The following is a 27,258-nucleotide window of genomic DNA, read 5'->3' as shown; positions in this document are numbered from 1 at the left end:
TTTCAGATCAGCACGGTGCGCCGGCCGCAGCGGCCATTGGAGGGTGAACCAATGGTAAAGGAAGACCTTTCCTTCTGTCTCTCTCTCTCTCTCACTGTCCACTCTGCCTGTAAAAAAAATTCATTTTCAATTCTCTTTATATGTAGAAGATCAATTTAATATATATTAAGTAAAGATTGCAACAGTTTGCACCCACACGGAAACACAAAGTGTAAAATACTGTTTGAGTATTAGTTATGGCATTAATTCACATTGTACAACACATTAAGGACAGAGATCTTACATGAGGAGTAAGTGCACAGTGACTCCTGTTGTTGATTTAAGAAATTGACACTCTTGTTTATGGCATCAGAGGCATGACTGATTTTTAACACAGACCAAAGGTACTATCCCAAAAAAATCTTGTCCCATTCAGAATTTCAGTATAAGTCAATATAAGTCTATACACTGTTGAAATTATGTTTTTTTTTTCTTTTTTGCTAAGCATTAGTTCTTTTTTTGGACTCCATTTCTTGGAATTGCTTTCAGTGACTGCTTTGGGCCTGAGTTACTGTGAAGGCAAAATCAGGGTGAGTCATGGGCAGTAATTGGGTTGGTCTTCCTGGAACACTGCGCTGACCCCAGACACCACACTGGGCATTGCTTCTCCAGCATCTTACACGGAAGACTCCTGTGTGAAGAACACACCTTTGTGTTATGAGGAGGGCCTAGCTTCAAAGTTACTTCTCTATGTCACAATGTCCTTAACTTGGACTTAGTCCTTAACATCCAATATGGTTGTAACTTGAGCTCCTAAAATGCTTTACATTTGGAAAACACTTGGTTTGCAAAAAAATGAATGACTGTGGGAAACAGATTTGAATTGTTGGTGCTGCTTGCGTGAGTTTTGCCACTGTTGATTCAAAGTAGAGAGAGATGAGCAGTGGCCTTTGGAAGAGAAAAACAACAACCTCTGTCCCAACTGAAATTGAAATTGTTTACCCTGAAGAAAAAAATATATTTTCTATTCCATCAACACCGGGTTAGTGTTGTGCGGCCCTGTCTCTTCTATAATGGTAGGGTGTGGTATGAAGAGGAATTCACTGGCAGCGAACGTTATTTTCAAAACAAGTCAAAGAGGAAGGAGCAAATGTATAGGAAGTGTGTTCCAGCGGGTATTCTGCCAGAACTGTGCCTTTGAAGAGAACATCACACGGCATTCCCTTCCCAAAACCAAAATGCAGCAAGGAGGGTCTCGTGGGTTAGAGGTGGGCTTCTCTTCCACTTTAAAAGTAAAAAGGTGTATCTGTTGGGAAAACAGTGACGGAGAGAGAAGGAGAGATAGAGACAGAGATCTTCCATCTAGTGGTTCACTCCCCAAATCCCTGCAACAACTCGGGCTGGGCCAGACCAAAGCCAGGAGCCAGGAACTGCATCCCGGTCTCCCCTGTGGGTGGCAGGGGCTACAGTACTGAAGACGTCTGCCTCTGAGGTGCATTAGTAGGAAACTGGATGGGAAGAGAGCAGCAAGGACTCAGCTGGCACTCTGAGAGGGGGTTCGGGCACCCCAAGGGGTAGTTTAACCTGCTGCACCACAGCGCCTGCCCCTTCTCTTCCACTTTGATCCCTTCCCCTAACCAGATGGCACCTGCTGGACTTTGGCTTGAAGAGATGTCTCTACTATTGACAGTCACCTCACACTTCATCATCACAGTTGCATTGTCATACAGCAGGACTAGGTCTGGAATACTAGCTAGTCCAACTCTAGGCCTAGAACACAGGAGGAGGCTGAGCCGGAGGGATGCTCATCCCTTGCGAAGCTGTGGACGGCTCCTCACCTGTACTTCAGTGTTTCCTCTTCTACCACATAGGGTGTGAGGCCTCTCTCCTGCTTGCTGCACTTCTCACCTCTCCAGGATGCCAACCTTGCATGGGCTTCCCCTCAAATGAAACACTGGTTTCTTTCAGTCGTGCTTAGTACTTGCTCAGTGTAACTTCTCACATTAGGCCTCTACTCTAGAAATAAAGCTGCTCAAGTCCGTGGCTTCCCACAACAGGACTATAACGACTTTCCCCGCCACTCTTCTGATACCTTCCTCAACTCCAGTACAGCCTCCGCCAAATATGACTGTCCTTAGAATGTAGGCGTTTGAGTCAGGCGTTTGGCTTTGAGGTCTAGACATCATTTAGGACCCCCATGTCCCACACTGGAGTGCCTGGGTTCAACTCCTGGCTCTGGCTTCTGATTCCAGCTTCCTGCTGGTGAACCCCCTGGGTAGCAGCAGGGATGGCTTAAGTAGTTGGGTTCATGCTACTCACATGAGACACCTGGATTGAATTGAATTCCTGGCTTCAGTCCTAACCCAGCCCCAGCCATCACAGGAATTTCTGACATGAACAGGAGATACTTCTGTCTTTAGAATAAACTCTGTAGAAAGGTAATAATAGAAAGGTGGTGACAGCAGACATCAGTTGAGTATTTGCTATTGCTAGGCATTTATTGATTGTACAGGCATGTTAGCTGTGTGCCCTATAATAATAATGAAGTAGGGATCACGTAAAAGACGAAGAAACTAAAAAGCACAGAGAGATTAAGAGTACCCTATAATAATGAAGTAGGGATCATGTAAAAAACTAAAGCACAGAGAGATTAAGAAAGCACCCAGGTTCATAGAGCCAGTGAGTAACAGGGCAAGGATTCAACCCCAGGCTCAAGAGTTTGCACAGTCCATGTCTACACTTTGCCTTCAGTTTGAACTCAGTTCTCTTCATTCTTCTTTTATCCTTAACTCCTATGCAGTGAAGCAAATGTCACAAGAGAAAGTAGGCCAGCAACTTGTGTGCCTCCTCATCATGTCTCTGTGCCTCTTCATGCAGGTTCTCAGGAAGGAGTGGTAGGACTTGTAGCTGGATGATCCTGGGAGAGAGACAGACAGACACTATGTGCGTGTATATGGTGTTTGCATGTGTGTGTCATGTGTCTGTGAGAAGAGAGGCTATTTCAAAAAACTAACAGTAAATGGAAATAAATCATTTTTGTGCCATATATTATTATGAAATCCATTGATAGTCGACTTCCAAAAGCTCACAAAAAAATGCCACATTGGAGAAAAGTATTTCAAGAACTTTTTGCACCAAAACAAAATTATCTGTTAATTATCTTTTAATTTGTTTTTCATGAACATCTTGAAGTACCCTTGTGTTTGTGTAGGAGTATGCTAAGGTGTGTGTGTGTGATACATGCGTGTGTAATGATTTAGGACAGTAGCAGCCATTGATGTTAAAAATGACCTCCTGTTCTGAGCTTTGGCTAGGACAGTAAGATGTGCCCGTCACAGCCATTAGCAATCAGAGGATGTTTCTGTCCAAAGTGAAGTGTGCTGCCAGCACTTAGGAAATGGATTTCAAAAACCTTGCTGTACTGAACTAAAGTGTGTGTGAATGGTACACTTTGAAAATTAGAAAAATGCACTTATTCCAGTGATCAAGTCACACTCACTGACAGTATCTTAAATGCTAAGGACACAGAGTGCCAAACACTGGAAAGCTGCTAGGGGTGTGTGCAGGACATTCACAGAGTGTCCTCTGAAATGTCTGTCTCTGCAGGAAACAGCAGCAGCTTGGACGGAGCAGCAGAGACGGGAAATGGAACGGGAAGGATAGTGTGGAACCTCACGTGGCTACTCTGTTCTTTTCTCCCCTCCAGTGTGTGACTTACCTGATAAACACCAAAGATACCCATTGCCTTTTGGTGGGGTACTGTGACATGAGGTGACATTTGGGGTTCCTGCTTGAACTGATGCTCACACATTAGACTTTCTTGAACTAAATCTGACAATCTCTCCGTTTCATCCAGAGCATTCCTTTGCCTCATGCTACAACTATTTGATATCCTGTAGCCGCTGCTGCCTTTTTCTCTATTTCCTTTTCCTATTAAGAAATCACTGCCTACTCCAGGTGTTCCCCCTTGGGAACAAACACTGAAACAACTGTGCTTCAGGTATCAACAAATGTTACAAATCATTCTCTAGCTGAGTCTATATTTTATAATTAACCAGCAAATTTAAAAGAGCATGTCATTTGTGTGGTCATTCCTATGGCTAGCCGAACTGGTTGTCTTAGAAATGCATTATGATAGAGAATTTTTTGAATATTGTTGAGCTACAATCAAGAAATATATCTGTGATGTATGTGAAGGCTTAGAACTTACCATATAGATTGTCTGGATGTTATTGGGCTATGTCCTGGAAATTGAAGGTAGACAAAATAGAATTTATCTTCTAGGAGTTGGTCGCCAATCCTTCAAGACCTTACGATCTTAAAATGGGTAATAGGACAGCATCTACACTTGTGCTGCTGGCAGGCCTACATTGCTTATGATTTATAGTGAAAACCAGACCCTTCATGGCCTCTAACCCAAAGTTCCATTCTTCTAGAGAATTCCAGGTAGAACCTTGTTGAAATGGAGAACAGCACCGAGACAGAGTAGGGCTGTGGGACAAACCTCTTAACCATCCACACCCACTAAAATGACCGATGGGCCAAGAATATTGTGGTGTCATTGACTCTGGATTCCTGTGATGTTGAGTGTGTTGTCCTTTTTGTCTTCTATGCCTTAATCTGGAGGGGTATAAATGTGTTTTCAGAGTTTAAAATTACATTTTTTTCCAGTTTTTTTTTTTTTCCCATGAATCCAAAGTTTGGTTGGGGAATATTTCTTAAATGACATACTAGTCTGTGAGCAGTAACTGATCTTCAAAAAACCACCCAAGCTAATGGAAAGAAGCACTGGGTTCCTTTGCCTGGTAAGCTGTCATGACATAACCTAGATTCCTGTTTCTTTGACCCACTTCGGTACATCTTACTTCATCCAGCTTCTTTTTGCAATGGCACAGTAAGGGAGTCATGGATATTGTGCAATTTGGAAATAGCAGTCAGTGGTTGACTTTTTAGGCAGGAGACTTTGACCATTTAAATAGTATTCTGAGGCAGACATCATTTTTGATTGACTTATTTAGTGAACTATGATGCCGTATGCCAAGGAAACAATGGGCCAGACTCATATGAAGCTACAGAACAAGTAGAATTAAACAAGCATCCTACTTGTTATATGATCCATTTCTGTGTAATGGGTTTCTTCTGTGTTAGGACTTACAGTAGAATTATCATATTAGGTCACTTTTTGAAGATAATATGTACCCATTTTAAAAAATGAAAAGCTTCTACTCTGAAATACCAAGATTGTAAAATGCAAATAGCTTGAGATATGCATAGGCAGATGTGAAGTTGTATGTTGTAAAATGGAATGATTGTATGCTCAGCTTCCCTGTGAGAATTTCGGGGTAATTGTGTAAAATAAGATTGTTCCATAAGATGCAGTAAGAGTAATTGGATGATTTGGGTTGAGCAGAAATAAGATAAGATCTCCAGAGTTGGTCTGGTTTTAAAGATGTTGTTTTCGGTTGCCCAAACCAACTTTGAATGACAACCAAAAGCTGACCCCATTGCTGTCAACTGTGAGCAGAGACTTAACCTAAATGTGGTGTCATTGTTTTTGCTAAGGGGAACAAAGGAATTGGTATCTAGAGTGAGGTTGATCGCTAGAAAAGATTAGATGCAGTTCTGTTTTGAGTCAGAAGACTTTCTTTAAATCTAGTATTATCCAAAATTATTTAAGGGACACTCACTCATTGTGGGAAAACGTTGTTAGGAATTTCCCTTGAGCATGAGCTAACCACTTAACAAAACAGATTCTGTTTCCTGGTCGTATGAAGTGACACCTAGCAAGCACACAAAAAGGTGCAAGCGAAGGATTGTTGTTAGATGATCCTGGTGGTCCTAGGAAATCTTTGAAAAACTGGCTTGGATGGCCATTGTCTTGGCCCTTGATTTCACAAAGTTCCACAGATTCTTAGCAAGCATGTTCCACCATTTACAAAGGAGGAAGAGATTAGATTTGGAGAAACAAAAAGAAAAAAGGATTTTTGTTGCTGACCTTAGTGGCATCATCTTCTCCTGGGTAAGAACTTACTCTGTGTTTGACTCTGGATGAGTAGAATAGAGTCTGAGGAGGCTTCTTTTGCTTTTCAAGTGTTTCTACTAAAGGTTTAGTTGGTGGCAAGGTGCTTACCATAAGAGGAAGTCAGATACCTTCAGTTTTGGCATTTTGTGCATTACTGTGTATTAGAATTCTAGGAAGAATTGGATCTAAAAATGAAAGCCATGCATGGTTCTCTCCCTGGAAATTCTGTTTCCTCTCTGATCTCACAGAATCTCCTTGTCTAGGGACAAGCGTGTTTATCCGGATTTGACTTTGTGCACAGTTACATGTGTACCAGGGAGTGTGAGTGGAGTTCTCCGGAAAGCTTCATCTGCTGGGGATGGAAAGATATTACAAGGGATTAATGTTCTGTTCCCAGTGTCAGAACTACCTGTGTGTTCACAGAAAGCCACAGGAGAAGATGCAGCCAGCATCCGGATCCTGCAGACTTGCTGCGTACACAGCTCAGCTCTCAGTTTATGTTCTCTGGCGCTGTAACTCCTGTGCCTGTCTTACCTGCAGAAAGAGTGAAGGAAAACTCAGTGTTCCAAACCCTCAAAGTGGCTTCCTTTTAAATGGAGTTTGCCAATGCGTGAGCTCTGAATTTTTTTAAGCATGTTTTATATCTAGATATTTGGTAGATACATGCAATAGTTGTCTGAAAAATGGCTTTTGAAAAAGCTGTTTGGTCTTCAGCAGAAATGACGATTACATTTTTAAGAAGTCGCTTAACAGGGAAGGTGCATGGGATCTGCAGGGGTGGGGAGCACACTAACTTGGAGGACTTTTATTTTCCAATGGCTATAATGAAAGGGCCCTTTGAGTCACACAACAGATCACCCCAAGGCTTGGGATGTCAGAGGGCGCCATTTGCCTGGGGTTCCCGCGAGTGACTCTGCCGCTGACGACTGTCACAGGGAAGTGATGTCTCCATCTGAGAAACATCTAGACCTATCCATTCCCCCAGGAGGCATTCTGCAAGCCAGCCATTAAAAAAAAAAATCCAGCTAGCAGGTGAGCAGCACCGGGCATTTTTTATTCTCTGTGGTGAAGCCTGTTGTGGGTAGTGAGGGCACCGCGTCCTGGGCCTTGCCAAGAATGATAGACCAAGGCTTCTCAAAGCTTCCCTTTTATATAGGTTTTTCATCTTCAAAGAGCTCTGGAAGCAGTCATTTACGACCAGCTGCCTGGGAGGTGAGAATTAGTCCGTTTTATAGGTGGAGGAAGTGCAGGTGTAAGTGACCGGCTACGGCCACCCAGAGAGTCGCAGGCAGAGGGAGACTTGGGAGGGCCAACTCCACCTGTAGCTCCTCCTCTCTCCTGTCTTTTCCCCTGGGCAGCCCCCGCTGGGTGATGACATGACTCTGAAGGCATCTGATAATCCTGAATAGATTTGGGGGGAAGCAGCTGCTGCTTGTAGACACAGGGGAAGGTGACATGTCATCTTCCCGAGGCTCACTTTGCACATCTGTGAAATGGGGGTTATAATCCCCACCTGCCTCCTTCAGGGATGCTGTGAGCACCAAAGTGCAAAGGATCTAGTGGGGACAAAAACCCTTTCAACTGTGTAGAAATCTGCAAACTTCGGGCACTGATGTTGTTGCCAGATGTGGTTATGACGCTGCTTCCTGTCACGAAAGAACCCAGGATCAAGGGAAGAATTCTATGTAATGGCCAAAAAAATGGCAAAACAGTCTGATAGATTTTATAGTGTTCAGCTAGAACCTTAGCCCTTCCTACCCCAGGGCCATTGCACGTGCTTGGGCTAGGGACAGTCCACACTGGGTTCCAAGGGCAGTTTGTTTTCCTCCCAAAGTGGAGACGTAGTGCCCTATAAGGATATAGACCTGTAAGGATGGGTGTTGTCAATAACAAGGCTCCCTTCTTCCTGCCTGTGGCAGTCACTCTGCTGCAAGGGGCTCGCAGCCAGGTGAATGTCAGCCCCTACTTTTGTCTGCTTGGCTGTGCGCCCTTGGGCAGGGCACAAGCCACACAACTGTCTTTGGAGGCCCTGGAACTAGGAGGCGGCCAGGCACAGCGGGGACCCTGTGAGGACCCTGCAGCTGTCCGCCAGCGGCCTTGACACGCAGACGGGGCTGCCATTCAGGCCGCTGCCGAAGTCTTTCATTTCCCCGACAGCGCAGAACTGGGGATACAAAGTGCAGTGAGTAATCCATAAAGGACGCAAGCCATTCGACCGAAAATAAAATCAAACGCCTTGGGGTTTTTCTTTTTTAATCTTTATTGGTTTTTCTGCTTACAAAAGTAATACATGCTGGTTAAAAAAAAAAAATTAAATATGTAGCCTCAAAAGGGAGAAACCCTCCATTTTCTCAGTATGGCAAAATCTATCTATCTATATATATATATATATACACATACATATATATACATATATACATATATATATACACATATATATACACACACCCAGTCCACAGATTTATATAAAAGGTTTTGCAAGGTGTGGCCACTGGTCATCACTGGCAAGCCAGCAGGTGCCCCAGTCTGTTCAGGTGAATTCCAGAAAGTATATGGTGTGCAAGTGAGCTAAAGTGAAAGGTCCAAATTCGTTTATTTTTATATAAGCAGTACTGTTGGTACTATTGTTAGTAACAAAATTCCATGTGCTGCTTCCCTCAGCTGCTGTGACATCCCACTGTGCTACAGCACACAAGTGCCAGTGTGGTGCAGGACTGCTGTGGGGGCTGGGATGAACTGCCTATCTCGTGATTTGGAAAGTTAGCATCTTTTCTCTATCCTCACTTGGGAAAGAGCTTGAAGTTTGGAGAGAAAAATTTCACCAAAAGGCAGAATTCCTTAACAGCGATAATTACTACTACGGAGTGCCAGGTATTTCTGAGAACTGTGTGGTACACTTAGAGAAAAGATCATTATAGATGTGTATTTTATCTGTGTTGCCACTTACACATCATATCACTCACTGAGTGGTCAGATAGCAAAATGAGTACTGGCAAGATTAAATACTTTACCCAGCCAGCGTTAACAGTGGCTAAACCTTGGTGTCAGTCACTTTCAGGTCAAAAGTTCTACCCAGAATTTTGTAAACTTGAGACTAGCCCAGAATATTGATGATTTTCAGCTGCAAACCCTAAGCGTCACTCCCAGCCAAGAATCTTGACATTGGTTTCTGTGTAGTGTGTATGTCCAACTAGATTGCTTAGACAATGTCTTTTGATCCTTGGTTAATGATTGTATACCAAGAGGAGTGTGATGTTTGTTCCTGGAACAGTGTAGCCTTAGCAGTACAATAAGGTGAGAAATTACCAGGAAGCCAAAAAAAAAAAAAAAAAAATACTAAGCTGAGTTAGGCCAAAAAACACGTTGAGAACGAGCCTTGCCTTTTCCCAGCTCTCTGGCTTTGACAAGTTATTCTGTGTTCCCATGTGAAAAATACAGATATGAATGAAGATGACAGTAGCGATAATTTTAACACCTACCTCAGAGTAGAGCCGTAGGAGCGAAGGAGATGATGCCTAATGCTTTATGGGCACAAACGTGAGGAAACTTCACAAAGTCCACCAGGAATGCATAGGATGATGGCTCTCCACCATGGAGTTCCACTTTTTTGCACAAAAATAAACTTTATTCTCTTTGAAGTGGCTCTGTTACATGTTAGATGTTCACCTATAGGAACGCATCGGATTCTGATCAAGAGAAGGAATAGAAGCGCTGGGAATCTGTACAGTGCCATAGCTCGTGTTCCGTTTCCTTCTCTAACAGAAAACACACTTTTTAAAAATATATATATATATATTTATTTATTTGAAAATCAGAGTTATACAGAGAGAGGAGAGGCAGAGAGAGAGGTCTTCCATCCAATGATTCACTCCCCAATTGGCCGCAACGGCTGGAGCTGCGCCGATCCAAAGCTAGGAGCCAGGAGCTTCTTCCGGGTCTCCCATGTGGGTGCAGGGGCACAAGGACTTGGACCATCTTCTAATGCTTTCCCAGGCCATAGCAGAGAGCTGGATCAGAAGAGGAGCAGCTGGGTCTTGAACCAGTGCCCATATGTGATGCAGGCACTTCAGTCCAGGGCAGAAAACACACTTTTTTATAGAAGTATCCTGCTAGGTGCCAGCCCAGGCCAGGGACCTCTTCTGGGCTCAGTAGCTCCCTTGCCTTTTAGGGTCTCCAGGTGCCCTTCTGCCACTTGTTGTCAACTCTGCAGGTGGAGAGAACATGCCTGAATTACTGAGGGTGCATGAGAGAGAGCCAATTATTTAGGCAGCGGTGCTGAGAATGTGGGCAAATGAGACTTTTTCCCAGCAAGATTGTTCATTGTGAAGCCAACGCATGATTAGACGTGTGCGTCTTGCCTCGCATACTCCGCTCCACAATAAACCTCTTTGCTGGGATGAATATGGATGTGAGCTAATTTAATCAATATGCTTGTGAACGTTGACAGTTGGGGTGTCTGACAGAACTCAGCCTTTGAAATGCTGGCTGCGTGAATGTGTGCAGTATGTATATGGGCCAAGCCTCATAATTTGTGTTCAAAGCAGCTTATTTTGAGAAGACACAACACTGTCTGGTAGAAAATGGAAAAGCCCGTGGGATGAAGAGCAAAGGGATTTTGGTCCTTTTCCTTCTCTCGTTGGACTGAAAACTCAAATTTATGGGGACTAAACTGCCTTTCTATGAAAAAATTTGCAAGGCATTAACTACATCTTTCTTTCCCCCCCCCTCTGGTTCATTCGAATGCTGTAAATGGACTAAAAGGGGGACTACAGAGGGCTTTTGTGCATTGTTGGATTAAAGGGAGGGCTCAGTGCTCTGCTCCTGTCCACGAATGTTTGCTTTCGAGGAATGTCAATATGTGGACCAGATCGCATTCAGTTTGCTTTTGGAGTGGGTGGATTTTAGTCATCTCCTGAAGAGCACCTGCAGCTGAAATAGTCTGAGATGAGAGAGCCATGCTGGGGTCACACTGATGGTGTGGCATGCTCTGACCAATCAGAATCCCTGCACGTGGCTTTGGAGAGCCCTTTCCACCCCCTGGCTGTGAGCTTTCTAACAGATCCTGACTCTTTAGCCAATGGTGCCCCCAGGAACTAAGCGCAAACCCAGTGGGGACAGAGGTCTAGGAGAGTGGCCGCTTGCATGGATGTGATCATCGGTCTGCAGTGAGTCCACTCATTCCCTTCATCAACGATGTGGCCCCTACTCAGCTCGAGGTCGCTCTCCAGATCTGAAAGACCCTGGGAGCTGGAACAAGGCTGAAGACCAGTGGATGTAGGAGCCTCAGGCCAGGATTCCTGGGTCGCAGCAGCTCCTCCCTGCCTGCGTCCCCTCATCCCCCACCTGGCCATGAGCACAAGTGCTGGCGCCAGGATGGCACTCCTAGGGCCACCTCCATGGTGGGCAGAGCTCCCCGTCCATAGGATTACCTCAGGCCGGTAGCAGGCATTTTGGTCACTGCCTTGTGCACCCTCATGGCACTTCCCATTGGTAATCCAACCCCAGTCCCCGCACTCTCAACGGCAGCATCTCATTTTCAGTCTGATCCATAAACGGCTTTGCTCAACATTCCCAATAGGGCTTGCACAGGCCCTTCATGTTTTCAGGGAGGACTAAATGGAGATACGCCTTATCTCCCCATCTTTACGATGGAATGATCCTAACTTGAAAGGCCTGAGTTTAGCCTTAGTGTGGTTTTAATTGCCTCGGGTAGTTTTGATACTGACTTAAATTATAGGCTGTAAAGAAGTTTCTCTCTCATGGCTGTGATTACACTGTGAAGTGAGACACCAACAGAAGCCATACTGTGTTTGGTTTTATTTCAGATGTAAATTCTGTTTAAGTGGTGGTCCCTGTCCTCTGTCCCTGGAGGTCCAAGTAGGGGAGGCTGATTCTCATTATAGGCCAGCTGATGCATGTGGGGAAATCAAGACGCTCACTCTCAGCCACCTTCGCCTTTCAGACTTTCTCTAATTTCTGAAAAAAACATTGAGCCGAACACTGTCGGCAGCTGGAGAGAACCTGGGGCACAAACCCTTGCCATCATGGTGAGGCACTGTTATTTTTCTACTAGTTCCTAAAGAGTTTTTCTTGAAGCTGTCAAGCTGGGCAATAACATCGGGAGGCAGAGTTGCCAATGACAGTTTTTGTTCAGTGCTGCCTTAAGCATATGAAGTCGCATAACTCAGACCATGCGTAGGCAACAGTGTACAAAGACATCATTGTTGGGGTATTAGAAAGCCTGCAGATTACGGCAAATACATTGGGTGTGAGATTTTGAACAGTTCCTAAATCTGGACAAGCAAAAACTAAGTATGCCAGCAGCAAAAATGATGGGTAGGAAAAGGACCCTCCTTCCAGAATAGCTTGTATTCTGCTAAAAGTCCCCAAAATACTTGAACTAGATCCCATTAGAGGGAAGTGGCTGAACATATATGGTTGACTATAAGGTTGAATCCAGTAATTTCATGTGTGGTCTTGGGCATTGGATACAACATGGCATCAAATCCAAAATAAGTGGTTGTGGAAACTGTGCTAGGGTACCGGGTTACATCAGAACAAAGCATGGGCTCTGTGTCTCACCTTACACTACACAGCGCATTCCTTAGGGGCACTGCTTTCTGTAAGGTATGAGGAGCTATGTGAAAATGAAATAGATGTGGACACCTGCAATTGTGTTTGTGTGTACAGTGTAGTAGATCATCGGACATGATATCTTATAGTGAAAACCATGGAAAATAAATTTGGTGTAATGGAATCTTCCAGGTACACCATTGACTCTTGCCCTCCTCTCGACACAGCTCAGCTGTAGTCTTTCTTATGTACCATATAAGTTCTATTGACTATGCGATCCAAGCACTTGCTTTTGCCTGATTATTTTGGTTTTTTTTTTCTAATCCTTACTTATACTTTAAATCTCCTCAAGATACAATGTGTGTGCTTAGACATGTGCTTTGTCGTATTTGAGAACTCTGGTGTGATATGTTAATTATTTGATGCAGTCTTCCAGACTGATTTAAGAAATCACGTGGTAACAAACACGTGCCTACAATACCAGGAAATCAATTTCCACAGTTAAAGAACTCAGCGATGTATCCCATTTGTTGGGATTCATCACTACCAAATTCAGAGAGGATATTAACTTTACGGTTGAAAGATCTGGATCACACACAAACGGACTAATTTTTAACACATGGCAACTATATTAATTTTTAAAAAAAAAAGATGAGAAAGAAATTCTTACCCTCATCTGCAACTTATTAATGTTTTGAATTGAATCATTTTCCTAAGTAGACCTGACTCTTTGGAGTATTTTTTTTTTCTCCACCAGTTCAGCTGCAATGCTCAGCCAAGACAGATCCATGACCTTTTAAAAATAATGATGGAAAATGAGATCGGAGGAAACATTTTAGGATCTGCTTTGCTCTGAGGCCTAAACTGCGAACTCTCCAGTTCTTGAAGGCTTTGAAATGCTGATTCCAGTCTTCCTGTGGGTTCTTAAACACCTTCTCAAATGACCCATTTTAATAACCCGAAAGCTATTATATAACGAGCAGCCATAATTTAGTCCAGGGCTCCAGGGGGACCCTCACAGTTCAGCAATGAATAGTTAATGCAGTATAATGTTTAGCAGGTTATTAGTTTCCACTATACAAATGCTGATCAGGGAACGCTTTTATAAGGTGTTTAAAAGAAAATGTAATTAACTGGTTGCGTGCTTCTGTTGCAGCTCAAATTGAAATTATTCCATGCAAGATCTGTGGAGACAAATCATCAGGAATCCATTATGGTGTGATTACGTGTGAAGGCTGCAAGGTAAGCCGTTTTAATTGTTGTTGTTGTTTCTATTAATGTTAGGATGTATCTGATTGCTATTCTTTGCTTTGATATCATCCTAAAATTCCACTCCTTGAAATTTGGAGTGATGAGAAATGACGGGACAGGATAACTATTTTGATGTGAAGTTATAATTAAGGAACTTATATATACCTTTTTATTCCTTCCTTCAAAGTAACAGGAATCTAGAGTAAGGTGCTTGAGTGTTGCTCATGGGTCCCTTCCGGTCACAGCATTGGTTGAGTGGATGTGCAGTCGCTGACATCTTCTGTGATGTCCCTAATACAAGCTGTTATTTCTGATTAGGCATTTTCAGGAAGTTAAACTGGAATGTGATTGACTCTTACTGCTGGCACCCAGATGTTAACCCATCTGGCCCAATTATGGGAAGGCTGAAAAGAAGAACCGAGTTCCAGTTCTGGCACCACCGCTTCTCTGTATTATTTTGGGAATGCCTAAATCTTGCAGTGGCTATAACACCTGTTCCTCCTAAGAATGGAATGGGAATATTCTTTTAAAAAAATGCTCTTGAAATCTAAATATTATTATTGCTGTAATCATTACTTTTATTATTAATGACCTTGATCTTACAGCAATATGTGCAGCACATGCATAATGGGAGAATAGGAAATAGAGATGTTTATCCTAGTAATTCAAGACCCCCAAAGCCCCATGGTCTCTGTTATTCAAATTTCAATTTATTAAGATTTAAATCCTCCTGCTTGTATTGGAAAGGCCCAGAGACAGCTTACAGGATAAAACAGTGCAAAACAAACAGCAGAGAAACTATTTAAACATGCAGGAAGCCTCGGAGACAGCTGATCGCTACAACCAGGCCTGAATCAGCCTTAAGGCTTTTGGAGACCGAAGCAAAAAATGAAATCCATGGGTTAGCTTTCCTGTAGTGAAATTGGAAAATACAGTGTCATCGATGACAGCGTCACCTACAGACACAAATAATTACTGAAAGACTTCAGGGAGATCAGCCTTATCATTTCCTCAGTTCTTCGTTTTACCACAGTCATCACTGCAACGTTCCCTAACAAATACTGCCTGGTGGTCTCATCTTAGTGAAGCCTGAGATCTGCTACACCCCACCGCAGTTCCTAAATAAGATAAAATAAAAAAACACCCGGCCAGCGCCGCGGCTCACTAGGCTAATCCTCCACCTTGCGGCGCCGGCACACCGGGTTCTAGTCCCGGTCGGGGAGCCGGATTCTGTCCCGGTTGCCCCTCTTCCAGGCCAGCTCTCTGCTGTGGCCAGGGAGTGCAGTGGAGGATGGCCCAAGTGCTTGGGCCCTGCACCCCATGGGAGACCAGGAGAAGCACCTGGCTCCTGCCATCGGATCAGCGCGGTGCGCCGGCCTCAGCGCGCCAGCCGTGGCGGCCATTGGAGGGTGAACCAACAGCAAAGGAAGACCTTTCTCTCTGTCTCTCTCTCTCTCACTGTCCACTCTGCCTGTCCAAAAAAAAGAAAAAAACAAAAATTAAAAAATTTAAAAAATAAAAAAACACCAGCCTTTTAGGCTACTTAAGGGGATTCTGAATTACTCATCTCTATGGTGACCCTTAAAACCAAGAAAAACGTGAAGTGCTTTTAACTTCCTCTCTCTGCCCTTCTTCAGTCAATAAACTAACCCGCCTGGCCCATGCCAGGATGGAAGGAAGAAAGGGATCCGCCCACGGCAGCTGTCACTCCTGGACTTTCCAAGTTGATTTACTTGATGGGTTGGGCAGCTGCCGTCCTTGACCTGGTAGAAGGGACGTGGCCTTTCCCTGTGACATAGACAGCAGTGCTTCCCTACGAGGAGGCCCCAGCAGATGGGATTTCTGTGCCCCGAATACCACCCAGGTGTCTTCCTCAATGAGCAAGGTCCCAGGCAGCATTCTGAACACCACCTCACTCCCTCTGAGTTTGACGTCCAGTCTGCAGTCTCGACAAAGGACCGCCTCCTGTTGATAGATCCCAGCAGCTGGAGGATGAACTGACAGGCCATTCTATAAAACCCAAGTTGACTGTGCATACTCCTCTGTTTACACAGCACGCCTTCTCACTGCCCCAGGAAAACAAGCGGCAGCTCCGAGTGCACAGGTGTCCTTGTTCCTGATTCCCTTTGAGATCTCTTCTGTGTGCTATCTCAAGGCCAAAGCCAGTTTCACTTATCTGTAATTCTCTGCCTCTGCTCTCTCGACTTTATACAGTGCACGCCACTAAACAATTAAAACGTTATTTTATTAACAGACTGGGCCCGTGCCCAGCCTGGGACTTGGATAGCGTTGTGTGTTTATTCTTGATGCACAGACTGTTTGTTCTGGATTACAGTTTCTCTTTGCTGTGACATTTTTATTCCTAGTTATGGCAAAGAAACTTCTACCATTGATGTTAATTATTTATCACCTACTACCTAGCTGAAGGGGGTTATATCATGACCAATTGTAAATCACTTATCTCTGTGACAGTATAATTAAACATGAAGAAAATGTCTAAGTAGAGATATCTAATAGGAGGGGGGAAGGTGACTGGGTCATTTTCTGAGCTAACCATTTTGTGAACGTATTTTAAAATGCATTTTAAAATCAACAAGATGAAGCCAGAACAAACTAGTGAACCCTATGTAATGGCTGAAATAATTACCTGTTTTCCCACATAATTTAAACATTGCAAATGAGCAGAAAAAAAAAAAAAGGTCTAAGTTTTAGCAGCTCTTTCTGTTTTTCTAGACTACTTCTAGCTCACCTTCTCCTCATCCCCTTTGCCACCTGTGGAGAGACAGCTTGTGCCATGGCTCCAGGGCCAGACTGTCTGGGTTGGAGTCCCAGCTGTGCTGCTAGCCAGCAGGTGCTCTGGGCCCCACCATTCCCATCTGTAAAAGGGTGGTCACTGTTCCTGCTTTGTGTAGGGTTAGCCCATGCATTCAGGTAAAGCACTCAGAATTCCAGGCACGTCACAAGCTGGTACTAAGTGTTGGCTGTTCCAGTCGTTATGAGCCAACTCCTTAGTGCCTTGGTAATGCTCTGCATGAGGGCACTTCAAAAAGTTGGTGAAAAGTTGGAATTAAGAAGGTAAGTTTACTCAGGTGCAAGAAAAATCTTGCAATCTATGCGTTTAAGAAGTCTTCAAAACGTTCCTAGAAGGACAAGTATTTAGTCTAGTGATTAACATGGCTCCCTCCAGCATCCAAGTCCATGGGTTCAATACTGGGCTCCAGCTCCCTGCAGTGTCAGCTAACAGATGGGAATTCTTTCTGCCTCTCAAATTTTTTTTAAAGTTTGTAGAAAACATCTTATGAAACGAACTGTACTTATTTTTTGATACTAAAATCAACTTGTGCTCTAACTCCATTTTTCCATGAACTTTCTGAAGTACCCTCATAGGAACCCTCGTTGAGTCAGATATTATTTCCAGGATAGTTTGCAATGCATTATGTAGAAGCTGCCAATAAAAACAATAGTAGTGTGAGCCCTGCCTTGGAGCCAGGAGTACTGGAAGGGATCCAAAGACATAGAAGACCTAATCCTTCCCTCAAGCAGTTCATGGTCAAGTTGTAGAGAGGAGGATGGCACAGGTGTGAGAGCTAAGAGGCAGCATGGGGAGGGGGCTTAGAGGGCAGTGGCTGAGCAAGGTGCGCTGGAGAGGAGCAGAGGCAGAAAAGGACTCGACGTTCAGGGCTGGGGAATGGCGGAGACAAAGCCCAGCGATAGAGAAGTCTGGGGCTGTATTTAGGGGACAGCACGTCACTCAGTTTGACTGGAGCCAAGGGCGATTCTCTGTGGGCAGGGGAAGGTCATTGGTAGACAGGGGCATCATTCCCACGTTTCGAAGGACTCCATTATGCCCAGGTGATGATAAAGACACTGCACTTGTTCTTTTGAAAGAGTGACAAGGCAGCATCTTGGTACTGTGGAGCTCTGGGCACTGCATTTCAGAACATATGTTAACACCCAGGCCTGGCGGGTTTAGCTCTGTCCTGAGTTGTTGGAACAGAATTGAGTTCCAGGCCTGGCTGAACATGATGGGACCGGGAATGTAAGGTAGGCGGGGGTCAGGTCCTGGGCCATGAGGGCTGAGGAAAGGGCCCAAGATACCACGAGAGGATGCTGCTGTCGGGGTCAAGGCTCAGTCCTCAAAGTAAAGGAAAAAGTGAATGGTTTTGTTTCTCATTCCGTTTCAGTTCCCAGCATCATCGTGACACACAGTGGCTTCTCAGCTGATGGTGATGATAACCACACTCACCCACACATTTTTTATCTACAGCCTTCAGACTTGTGGGTGCCATAGTTTTGTTTTGAAGATTTATTTATTTACTTGAGGAGAGGCACAGATAGAGAGGTCTTCCACCCGCTGGGTCACTCTGAAACGGCTGGCGTTGGCCCAGTTCGGAGCCAGGAGCTTCTTCCGGGTCTCCCAGGTGGGTGCAGGGACCCAAGCACTGGGACCATCTTCCACTGCTTTCCCAGGCGCATTAGTAGGGAGTTGGATTGGAACAGGTGCAGCCGGGACACGCACTGGTGCCATGTGGGATGCCAGCACCACTGGCAGAGGCTTAGCCTACTACGCCACAGTGCTGACCCCATGGGCTCCCTAGTTTTAATTCTAGGTTTTATAATGGTAATGCACAGTCCAATGCTGGAGTTAGCAAATAGTTTTCTGATGACATTTAAGACTCTTTGCTCTTGAAAAAGTAAGAACAGAGTATCATTTGCTCATCAAGTTTTTATGTTCAATTAATACATTTCAGATGATGTCCTCTGCAAAGCTTCCTCTTTTTTTAACAAAAAGAGGGAGGCATTGTAGCACAGTGGGTTAAGCCATGGCTTGCAACGCCACTATCCCCTATCAGAGCACTGGTAGGAGTCTTGGCTGTTCTACTTCTGATCCAGCTCCCTGATAGTGTGCCTGGGAAAGCAGCAGCAGACAACTGCTGTACTTGGGTCCCTGCCACCCATGTGGGAGACCCAGTGAAATGCTGGCTTCAGCCTGGCCTACCCCAGCCAGTGTAGCTATTTGGGAATGAACTAGCAGAAGGAAGATATCTCCCTGTCACTCTTCTTTCAGGTAAATAAATAAACCTTTGAAAAAATTAAAGGTCTTTTCAAAGATATATAGAGTACATAACTGATCCTTTTACTTTTCTTTGAAGGTTAAAAAGAACTTGCCACGAATATTCCTTTTAGACCCAGATTGTCTTTTTAGAGGATTCTGATGTTTTTATTTTGATTGTGAAGTATTAGCAGCCCTGAACCAATTCTGTCCACTTCTCAATCCTGACCCATTCATGCTAATACTTCCCAACGCAGGGCTCTGCTACTGAACGAGCCACTGAAAATGAAAAATTGGAAGGATAAGCCCACGACATCAAAACATCAGCTCTGGTATATAGAGGTGATAGCCTAATGCTTGTTTCCATGCTTGTGGTAGAGATAGGTCAAACCCCAATCCGCGGTTTCCAGTTCTCATGTGTTTGGGTCTTCATCCTGTCTCAGTAACTGCTGGCATCAAGGCCCAGTCATAGACATCCTGGCTCAGGGTGCATCCTCCTCACATGCTTGCCTGGGAACGACGGTGGCTGAGTGTGCTCACTGGGATTGGTTCTGAATATGAGAAAGCGCAGGCAATAGCAAGCAGCTAGATTTTATTTATTCTCACAGAATTTGAAAAGCAGCGAGATCCATCTCCTATGCACTGGTTCACTCCCCAAATGCCCTTAACAACCAGGGCTCCGCCAGGCTAAACTCACTCACGTCACCCAGTGTGGATGGCAGGGACCCAAGTATTTGAGGCCATCAATGCAGCCTCCCAGGGTACACATCCACAGGAAGCTGCCATCAGAATCAGAGCTGGGACTCCAACCCAGGGACTTCTGTATGGAATGCGGGCGTGCCAAGCACTGTCTAACCGCTGCGCCAAACTCTAGCACCAAGAACAGACACCTGGACTTCCGCAGTTTGCTGCATGAGGTCAGCTGTAATCCTAGATTATTTGCGCATAGGGTTCTACTGGGAGGGAAGTCACGGTTGAACAGGAGATCTGAATTTCCATGATCAGTGCTGCCAGTTGCATGAATGTGGGGCTGTGCCTGCTAACTTTTCAGAGGAGGCTGCCTCCTCTTTTTGAACGAACAAGTTTCCTTCCTCACTGGCTGTTTTGGGGGCTGTTTTTCCTGTCTCCCACCCAGCTGTATCACTTCCTCTCCCTCTCCCTGGACTGGCAGGACATTGTCAACTGTCCTCTTCTCTCCCTTTATCCAGATACCTAACTTTCTGCTTTTTCTTTCTTTCTCACCCCGTGTTTTTGAACATTTTCGATATAGAGTTCTGAAATACAATCCTTTTGTACCAGGAGCCTCTGCAGTAGACTGGAAGGCAGAGACTTGCACCCATTTCCACAGTCTTCCAAATCCCCAAGTTTGAGCTGTGTAGGGAAATACAATGGTTGGGGCAGGCATCTGAGCATTCCCAATAAATCATAGACTTATGAATAAATCTCGGTTGTCAAAAGCAAATGTGTCGCCGTTCCAAAGCGTCTGCCATTAGAATTCAGCCAGGCAGCTGTCAGCTGTTTTCTTGTAATTAAACAGCCAATGAGCAGCTAATTAAGACATATGTGTACACAGAAGTGGAAGTGGGTATGTTAATGAACTGTAGGAATCAATTCATTAAGTGAAAATTGTCAAAAGACCAAACATCAGATCAGCATTTCAGCCTGTGCTTCACTGAGAAGGAGCCCCAAGCAAGAAGGGACCCCCTGGGAGGAAGACCTCTGAGCCCCTTCCCAGCTACACAGCCCAGCTCAGCGTCCAGCCAGCCATGCTCTTGGGCATAACTATGAATACCTCCAGTGGGCAGTGCTGTGTATATCTCCCACCTCTTGATTAAGGAGGGTTTCCCTGCCCACATAGAAACCTGGTGTCCCAGACCCTAGAGAATGCTACCTCCTTCATCTGAACCCTCACGTGGGACTTGGACTACAGAGGGCAAAGTGGTTTGGGGCTTGTTTTGTGGCTTATCGTTTAAGGGGGTTCAGTTTGCCCTGGGCGTGTGTTTTGTTTTTGTGGTACACTCAGAAGTCTATTTTCTTTGGAATATGATGAACCTAAGATTCAGGAATTCAATTCCCAGCTCCTCCCCTAATCTGCTGTGGGTGACTTGGGACACATGTCTTAACCTCTCTGCACTGTAATTCTGTCATTTGTAAAGCAGATATAAAACTGCTTTGCAAATTGTAGGTTATTGTGAATTGCAAAGTAGTAAGGTTGGCAAAGTTTCCTACATGGTACCTAGTATAGAGTTAGGTGCTCAGCATAGAATAGTCACCACTGTTTTCAATGACTATGATTGTTTTCTCCTCTGGTCATTCATTCAAGTATATGTTGACTTTTTAAGAACTGGGCTAGCTATTGGAAAGAAAGACTCAAGGGAGAGAGAGAAATAACACAGCCATGTAAGGGCCAGGAGTGGACTGAATCCACGGCTATCAGAGTGTACGAGGGAGGGGCAGAGTCAGGGGCGCTCCCAGAGAAAGGACTCCATGAATGCAGAAGGGGAGGAGAGGCTGTCCAGGGGGTGTCAGAGACAGGGATCCTTGGGAGAATTGAGAACGCAGTAGTTGAGGCACGGCCAGAGTGCTGCTTTGAGAAGAGGGAGATAACGCGGGCAGGCGGTCACCACCTGGTCAAAAGTGGGGAGCTGCTGAGGGCTGACAGGTGAGGAAGCGACTTGACCGGTTGTAGGTTCCAGAAAGAGCTCTTTTAAGGACTGTGTGGAATGGAAGGAGCACTACCTGGTGGGAGGCTGTGTCCGGACGGTCTCAGGAAGCGGCAGACGCGGAAACAGGAAGACCATGGTGAAGGTGCAGGAGGCGGATCTGAGAATCGCCAAGGTGGCTGCTGGTAGCCTCAGTGGGCGGGTGGCCGCTCGGACATGAGGCAGGTGGTGAGACAAAATGAAGCTCACCTCGAGTACCTGGATGGGGGAGGGAGGGCCTGCCAGGGAGGACACAGGCTTTTGGAAACTGTGGGAGTCAGGGAGGGGCCTTCCAGGGCCCCACATGTGGGTCAATGCCTACCCCAAACCGGGGTGAAGCTGCGAACAGGCTGGGAAGCTTTTAATTGGCCTCTGGAAAAATGAAAAGTGCCCACCTATTTGTACATGCATGACTTCGGTGCGTGTGCCACGGCTCCCATGTTATACAGTCGTACACGCTTGCACGTGGTGGCCTTCCTCTTAACTTTCATCTAGACACAAGATTCTCAGGGAATCCTTTTGTGCCCGTCTCCTCTGTCTGCACTTGTGGTTGACGAAAGCCTATGGTTCCCACACGGAGGTCGGCTGGCACCGCATTTGCCCGAATGAATAAGAAAGTGAAACGACAGCTACGCATTTTGGAACTTCGTCAGCGGTGACGCGCGTGGCTTCTCGATCAGATAGCACTTCTCAAATGCTGGAAGAGTATTTCCTCCCATTTTTTGCATGCTACTCATGCTGTGCTGGCTGCAGATATGAGATACTTTCGTCTGTGTCACCACCACTTTTTAAATCCAGATAATATGCAAAACAAGAAGTCAGACCCTGGTTGCTCTAGCATTTGCCAGTTTCTGTGGTGTGACTGCTTCCACCACCATTCCAGCCAGCCAGCCCACGTGCCCTCCTGCTGAACCCTGACTAGGGAAGAGGTATACACACAATCATATAGCCTCTTCACCATTCAGTCCCTACTGGATTATTTTACATGGATTCTTGTTTTTAATGATGATTAGGTTTAACCACCAGATTTAACCAAGTTCTAGCAGCATTCAACTCTTGTACCTTAATACGAGTCTTCTACAGATCACCATAAGCTCATGCCCAGTCCCGGGAAGCTCAAGTCTTTGTGGGGCTCATGAACAAATTCATAGTGTACAGCCATACTGCTTTGTAAAAAGTATTCCGGGGGTAGGGGTTATGGCACAGTGGCTCAGGCTGCCAATTACAACCCTGGCGTCCCCTATTAGAGTGTCAGCTTGAGTCCCAGCTGCTCTGCTGCCAATCCATCTCCCTGCTAATGTGTCTGGGAAGCAGGGGGATGATGGCTCAAGTACTTGGGCCCCCGCCCGCCATGTGGGAGACCAGGATAGAGTTCCTGGGTCCTAGCCCAGCCCTGACTTTTGTAGTCATTTGGAAAGTGAACCAGCTGATGGATGTGCACTTGCTCTGGCTTTCAAATAAATAAATCATTAAAAAAAAAAAAATGGGTGTAATAGACTTTCCTAGAGAATGGGAGGCAGATACCAGAACTGAAACATGGCAACAGGCACTTGCAAAGACTCAGGGCAACATGGAATCCATGTCATAGGTTTTGGCAGTCCAGCACATAAGAAGAGATACATAGGTCAGAGGACACTGCACTTAAAAGTGGGGACACTGGCATTCCAGTTCCAACACTGACACCAGGGGGACCTTGAACAAGTCATTTAACAACCTGAGCTTTTTTTTGGTCTTCAAAAATCAGGAAAACTAGAGGATATCTCTGGTAACATCATAAGAGGAGGCAGAATCTTCAGGGAGCTTTGTTCTGCACATTATTTCTTTAAATTTCATATGGTTCTAATTCACATGTAGGCCTAGACTGCATCCCCAAAGGTTCTGGCTCAGTGGATCGAAAGTGTTTCTTAAAAGATTCATGGGTAACTCTGATGCACCATCTGTTTAAGAACTTCCGGACCTTATCTCAACTTTAATCCCGCTCTACAGGCCCATGTCTGTGATTTGCCAACATTTCCTGTTTGCAGTGACTGCATGATAGCAGGCTGCCACTAGGTGGTGGTAGTGTGCCACAGTCACACTAGGTATCTACTCCCTGAAATTCATCATGGTAGCTTCAAGCCCGCCATGTTTGTAATTGAACCTCTCTGTATCTTGTGACATCCAAACAAAGTGAACTTTAATGCAACCCAAGGAAGCCATGCACTGGCTCATCTTATAGAAGTAACAAAATTGCCCAAGTACATACTTGATATCTTTCCCAGCTAACTCATATTTGAAGCACTTTATTTCCTATACACAAGTCCACCCAAAACTCCATGTACTGGCTTGTGCTGCCCCTGCTGTTTGGTCCCTGATTCCCCAACAGGTGGAGCTCATGACTCAGTGGGACCATCTCCAGGCCTGCTGCCCAATCAGACAGGTTCCTGCTGTCACACTGTGAGCTTTAGGTAGGAAGATAGCCAGATACTCTCCACTTTTCTTCCTCTCCTAATCCTTCTGCCTTTTTACGTATGCCTTGGCTTTTAACATCTTATCAGTTGAACTTCCCAAACCCTTAAATCTCTGAGAAACCCCAAGGAATGCTAACAAAGAGAAGCCTTCCCCTAATTTTTCCTGAAATGCCAAGCTCAGTCTTCAGCCCTGGCGGCTCGCTCCAGTCCCCTCTTTCCAGCTCTCGCCCTCTCCCTGGATTCTGACAGTCCTCTGCGGAGTCCACACGGCGGCCCGCGTCTGCTTCACAGCTGTGCCTCTCCCAGAACGCTGCAGCACGGATCTGCACAGCTGACTCTTGTTGAGGAAAGAACGCTGTGCAGAGTCAGGGGCATCTGTTTGCTTGCCTGCTTTCCCCCCAAACTCCTCAACATCTGAGATGCGTAAATAAGCACAGTCCTCTTCCAAGCAGATGGCTCAGAAGCCAGGTCCAAGGTCCAGCCACAGAGGCCACTCCTCAAAGCTCAAGGTGAAGGTGCCTTCTCACCCACGTGACTCGTTCTACCTCTGGTCAGAAGGCAGTCGTGAGACTGGTTTTCTTGTGAGATTCCTAACCCAGATCAGCAGGAGGCAGTAGAAGAAAATTTTGCAGGATGCCTGAGCAGTGGGTGAGCTACAGAAGGGCCAGTCTGAAAGAAGCCACCCACGTTCCAGAGCGGCTCAGTCCTGCCGGCTTTATCCTTACGGCAGGATTGCCCTCTGTGAGAACCACCAAGGCAGGCGGAAAGGAAAGGCCAACAGTCTGAGTTCTGGAGTCCAACCGTGTGCCACACCCTAGCGTTACTGCATTCTGGAGGTGGGCGCTGAGCAAGTCCCTGCACCTGGCTCAGCCCCGAAACCAGGCCACGGATCGCACCTGCCTCTATCGCACCTGCCTCTGACAGAACTAAACAGCAAGCAGTAACACCTGTTCCCAGGGCACCTGCGCCAGTTTTGTAACAGATTTGGAAACAGCGCTCTCGCAGGTAGCACTGTGTTGTGCTCACAGATCCCCAGACACACCATCCATGACACACTACACACACGGGCCACACGAGGAGGTGCTGGCCTCAGTCAAGAGGCAGAGAGGCTGAGAGCGAAATATGGCCAAGAGTCCAAACAGACTCTTTGTGTTTCTGGGTTTTGTTTTGTTTTTCATTTTAAAAGGCAGAGTTTGAGAAGTCTTCCTTCTGCTGGATCACTCCCCAAGTCACCTCAGTGGTCTAGAACTCCATCCTGGTCTTCCATGTGGGTGGAAGGGGTCTAAGTACTTGATCATCTTTTGTTGCCTTCCCAGGCACATTAGTAGGGAGCTGGATCAGAAGTAGAGCAGGTGGAGCCAGCACTGTGGCATAGCAGGTAAAGCTGCCGTATGCAGTGCCAACATCCCATATGGGTGCCTATTCAAGTCTTGGCTGTTCCACTTCCAATCAAGCTCTCTGCTATGGCCTGGGAAAGCAGCAGAATGTGGCCCAAGTCCTTGGGCCCCTGCACCCGCGTGGGAGACCCAGAAGCAGCTCCTGGTTCCTGGCATTGGATCAGCCCAGCTCTGGCCGTTATGCCCAACTGGGGAGTGAACCAGTGGATGGAAGACCTCTCTCCCTCTGCTTCTGCCTCTCTGTAACTCTTTCAAATAAATAAATCTTAAAAAAAAAAAAAAAAAAAAAGGGCAGAGCAGGCAGGAATCGAATTGATGATAGCATTGCAAGCAGCAGCTCAACCTACCGTGGCACATTGTGGCTTATTTTGTTAAAAAGGTTTATTTACTGCTTTTGGGATTGCTGTCAAAGGCTCATCAGCCTGTAGTACCATTTATATTTTCCTGAACTCTCCTCAAAAAATCTTTGCTGCTCTACACTTCCCTTTCACAGGAGAAAAAATGAACACAATGCCAAAAGACACAGCCTTCACCATTCTGAGACCAGAGAGCTCACCTCACAAAAGGCCACTCTGGATGGGGGTAGACTGCAAGTACAATCAAGACACTCTGGGAGGCCCGAGAGCCAGAAGGGGTGAGAGGTCAGGGGTCCATCTCCCTCCCAGTCCCAGCTTGGTCCTCATAGTAGACTGGGAACAGAGGTCACACGCATCCCATACACTGAGTTGCTCCACAGAGGCCCTCCAGCCATCACTAAAGATAACGTTCTAGATGGTTTTTCCCATCCCCCTCCACCTGCCTATCACGCAGCACAAACAAAATTAAAAATGCTCATGACCCCACTGGCCAAAGCCAACAATCCTTTCCATTTGTGGGTATCATTTTCCAAAGCTTCCATATTAAATATGTGGTTCTTTATTCCCCCCAATTGGATACTATTTAGTTTTTTCACTGCTTTTAAAAATTCCAGCAGTATGGTTTGTCACCTTCTTATCTTGAAATAGCATCTTTGATAGTTGCTGGATTCCACTGTCAGAAGATACACAGTGTGACTTGGTTCACACTCATGTTGGACACGTAGGATCTTGCTGAATTTGTTAGGAACATCCTCACGGATGAATCTTTGTGACATTCATTTAAGGTATACTCCTTAAAAGGTGACACCAGCTCAGTCGTCAGGCATGTTTTCACTAATTCTGATATGGCAAAACTGTCCAGAAAAAGGTTTTGATGAGAATGTACCCTATTGGTTTGCCCATACTGGGACAGTTCAGGACTGTACCTCTCCATGCTCCACCAGTGTCCTCTGTCATCACCATTCAAGCTCTGAAGATACAAAGTCCCTCTTCTACCCCTCAAGGCTGTGCTTCCCGGCAATCACTCCGGCTACCTGCCTTCCCTTCTGCATCCATCCCTAGCCTCAAAACCGCAAAGCAAACTCAACAGTAAAAAGATAGCCAAGCTTCCCCCACATGTATAGAAATTCAGCAGTATGCTTCCCAGTAGCAGAGTTAAAGAAGGAATCTGTTAAGAATCAGATTGCGTTTTCAACTGGACAATTTAGGAAAAAAAAATTAAGTAAACCCTGAAAACGAGTGAGCTAAGCGTCCAGCGCAGCAAGGTAGGAAAACAAAGCTAAGTAAGGTCGGTAGCTCCTTCGGCAATTCTGTACACTCTCTCTTTCCCACAGTGCCCTGCGTGCACAAGGAGCTTGAGGAATGGTAGGCTGGGTTTATTAAGTCTGAGAGGCCACAGCTCTAAACATGGTATTTCCAAACTGTCCAGGCAGCGTGTCCAATCTAATTGGTCGGCCAGAGTAATCCACCCGCTT

General features: G+C 45.6%; 1 protein-coding gene across 1 annotated transcript in view; it reads left to right on the top strand.

Moving 5' to 3' along the window:
• RORA (RAR related orphan receptor A) overlaps positions 1–27,258 on the top strand; it is a 99,696-nt gene that overhangs the window by 44,650 nt on the left and 27,788 nt on the right. Inside the window, exon 2 of the mRNA XM_062206047.1 lies at positions 13,731–13,816. Within this exon, the coding sequence (XP_062062031.1) occupies positions 13,731–13,816 (86 nt within the window). The remainder of the gene's footprint in view (positions 1–13,730; positions 13,817–27,258) is intronic.

Source organism: Lepus europaeus, chromosome 11 (assembly GCF_033115175.1).
Source record: "Lepus europaeus isolate LE1 chromosome 11, mLepTim1.pri, whole genome shotgun sequence".
Taxonomy (NCBI): Eukaryota; Metazoa; Chordata; class Mammalia; order Lagomorpha; family Leporidae; genus Lepus; species Lepus europaeus.
The sequence above is the reverse complement of the archived record's forward strand: the minus strand, read 5'-3'. Positions and strand labels throughout refer to the sequence as shown.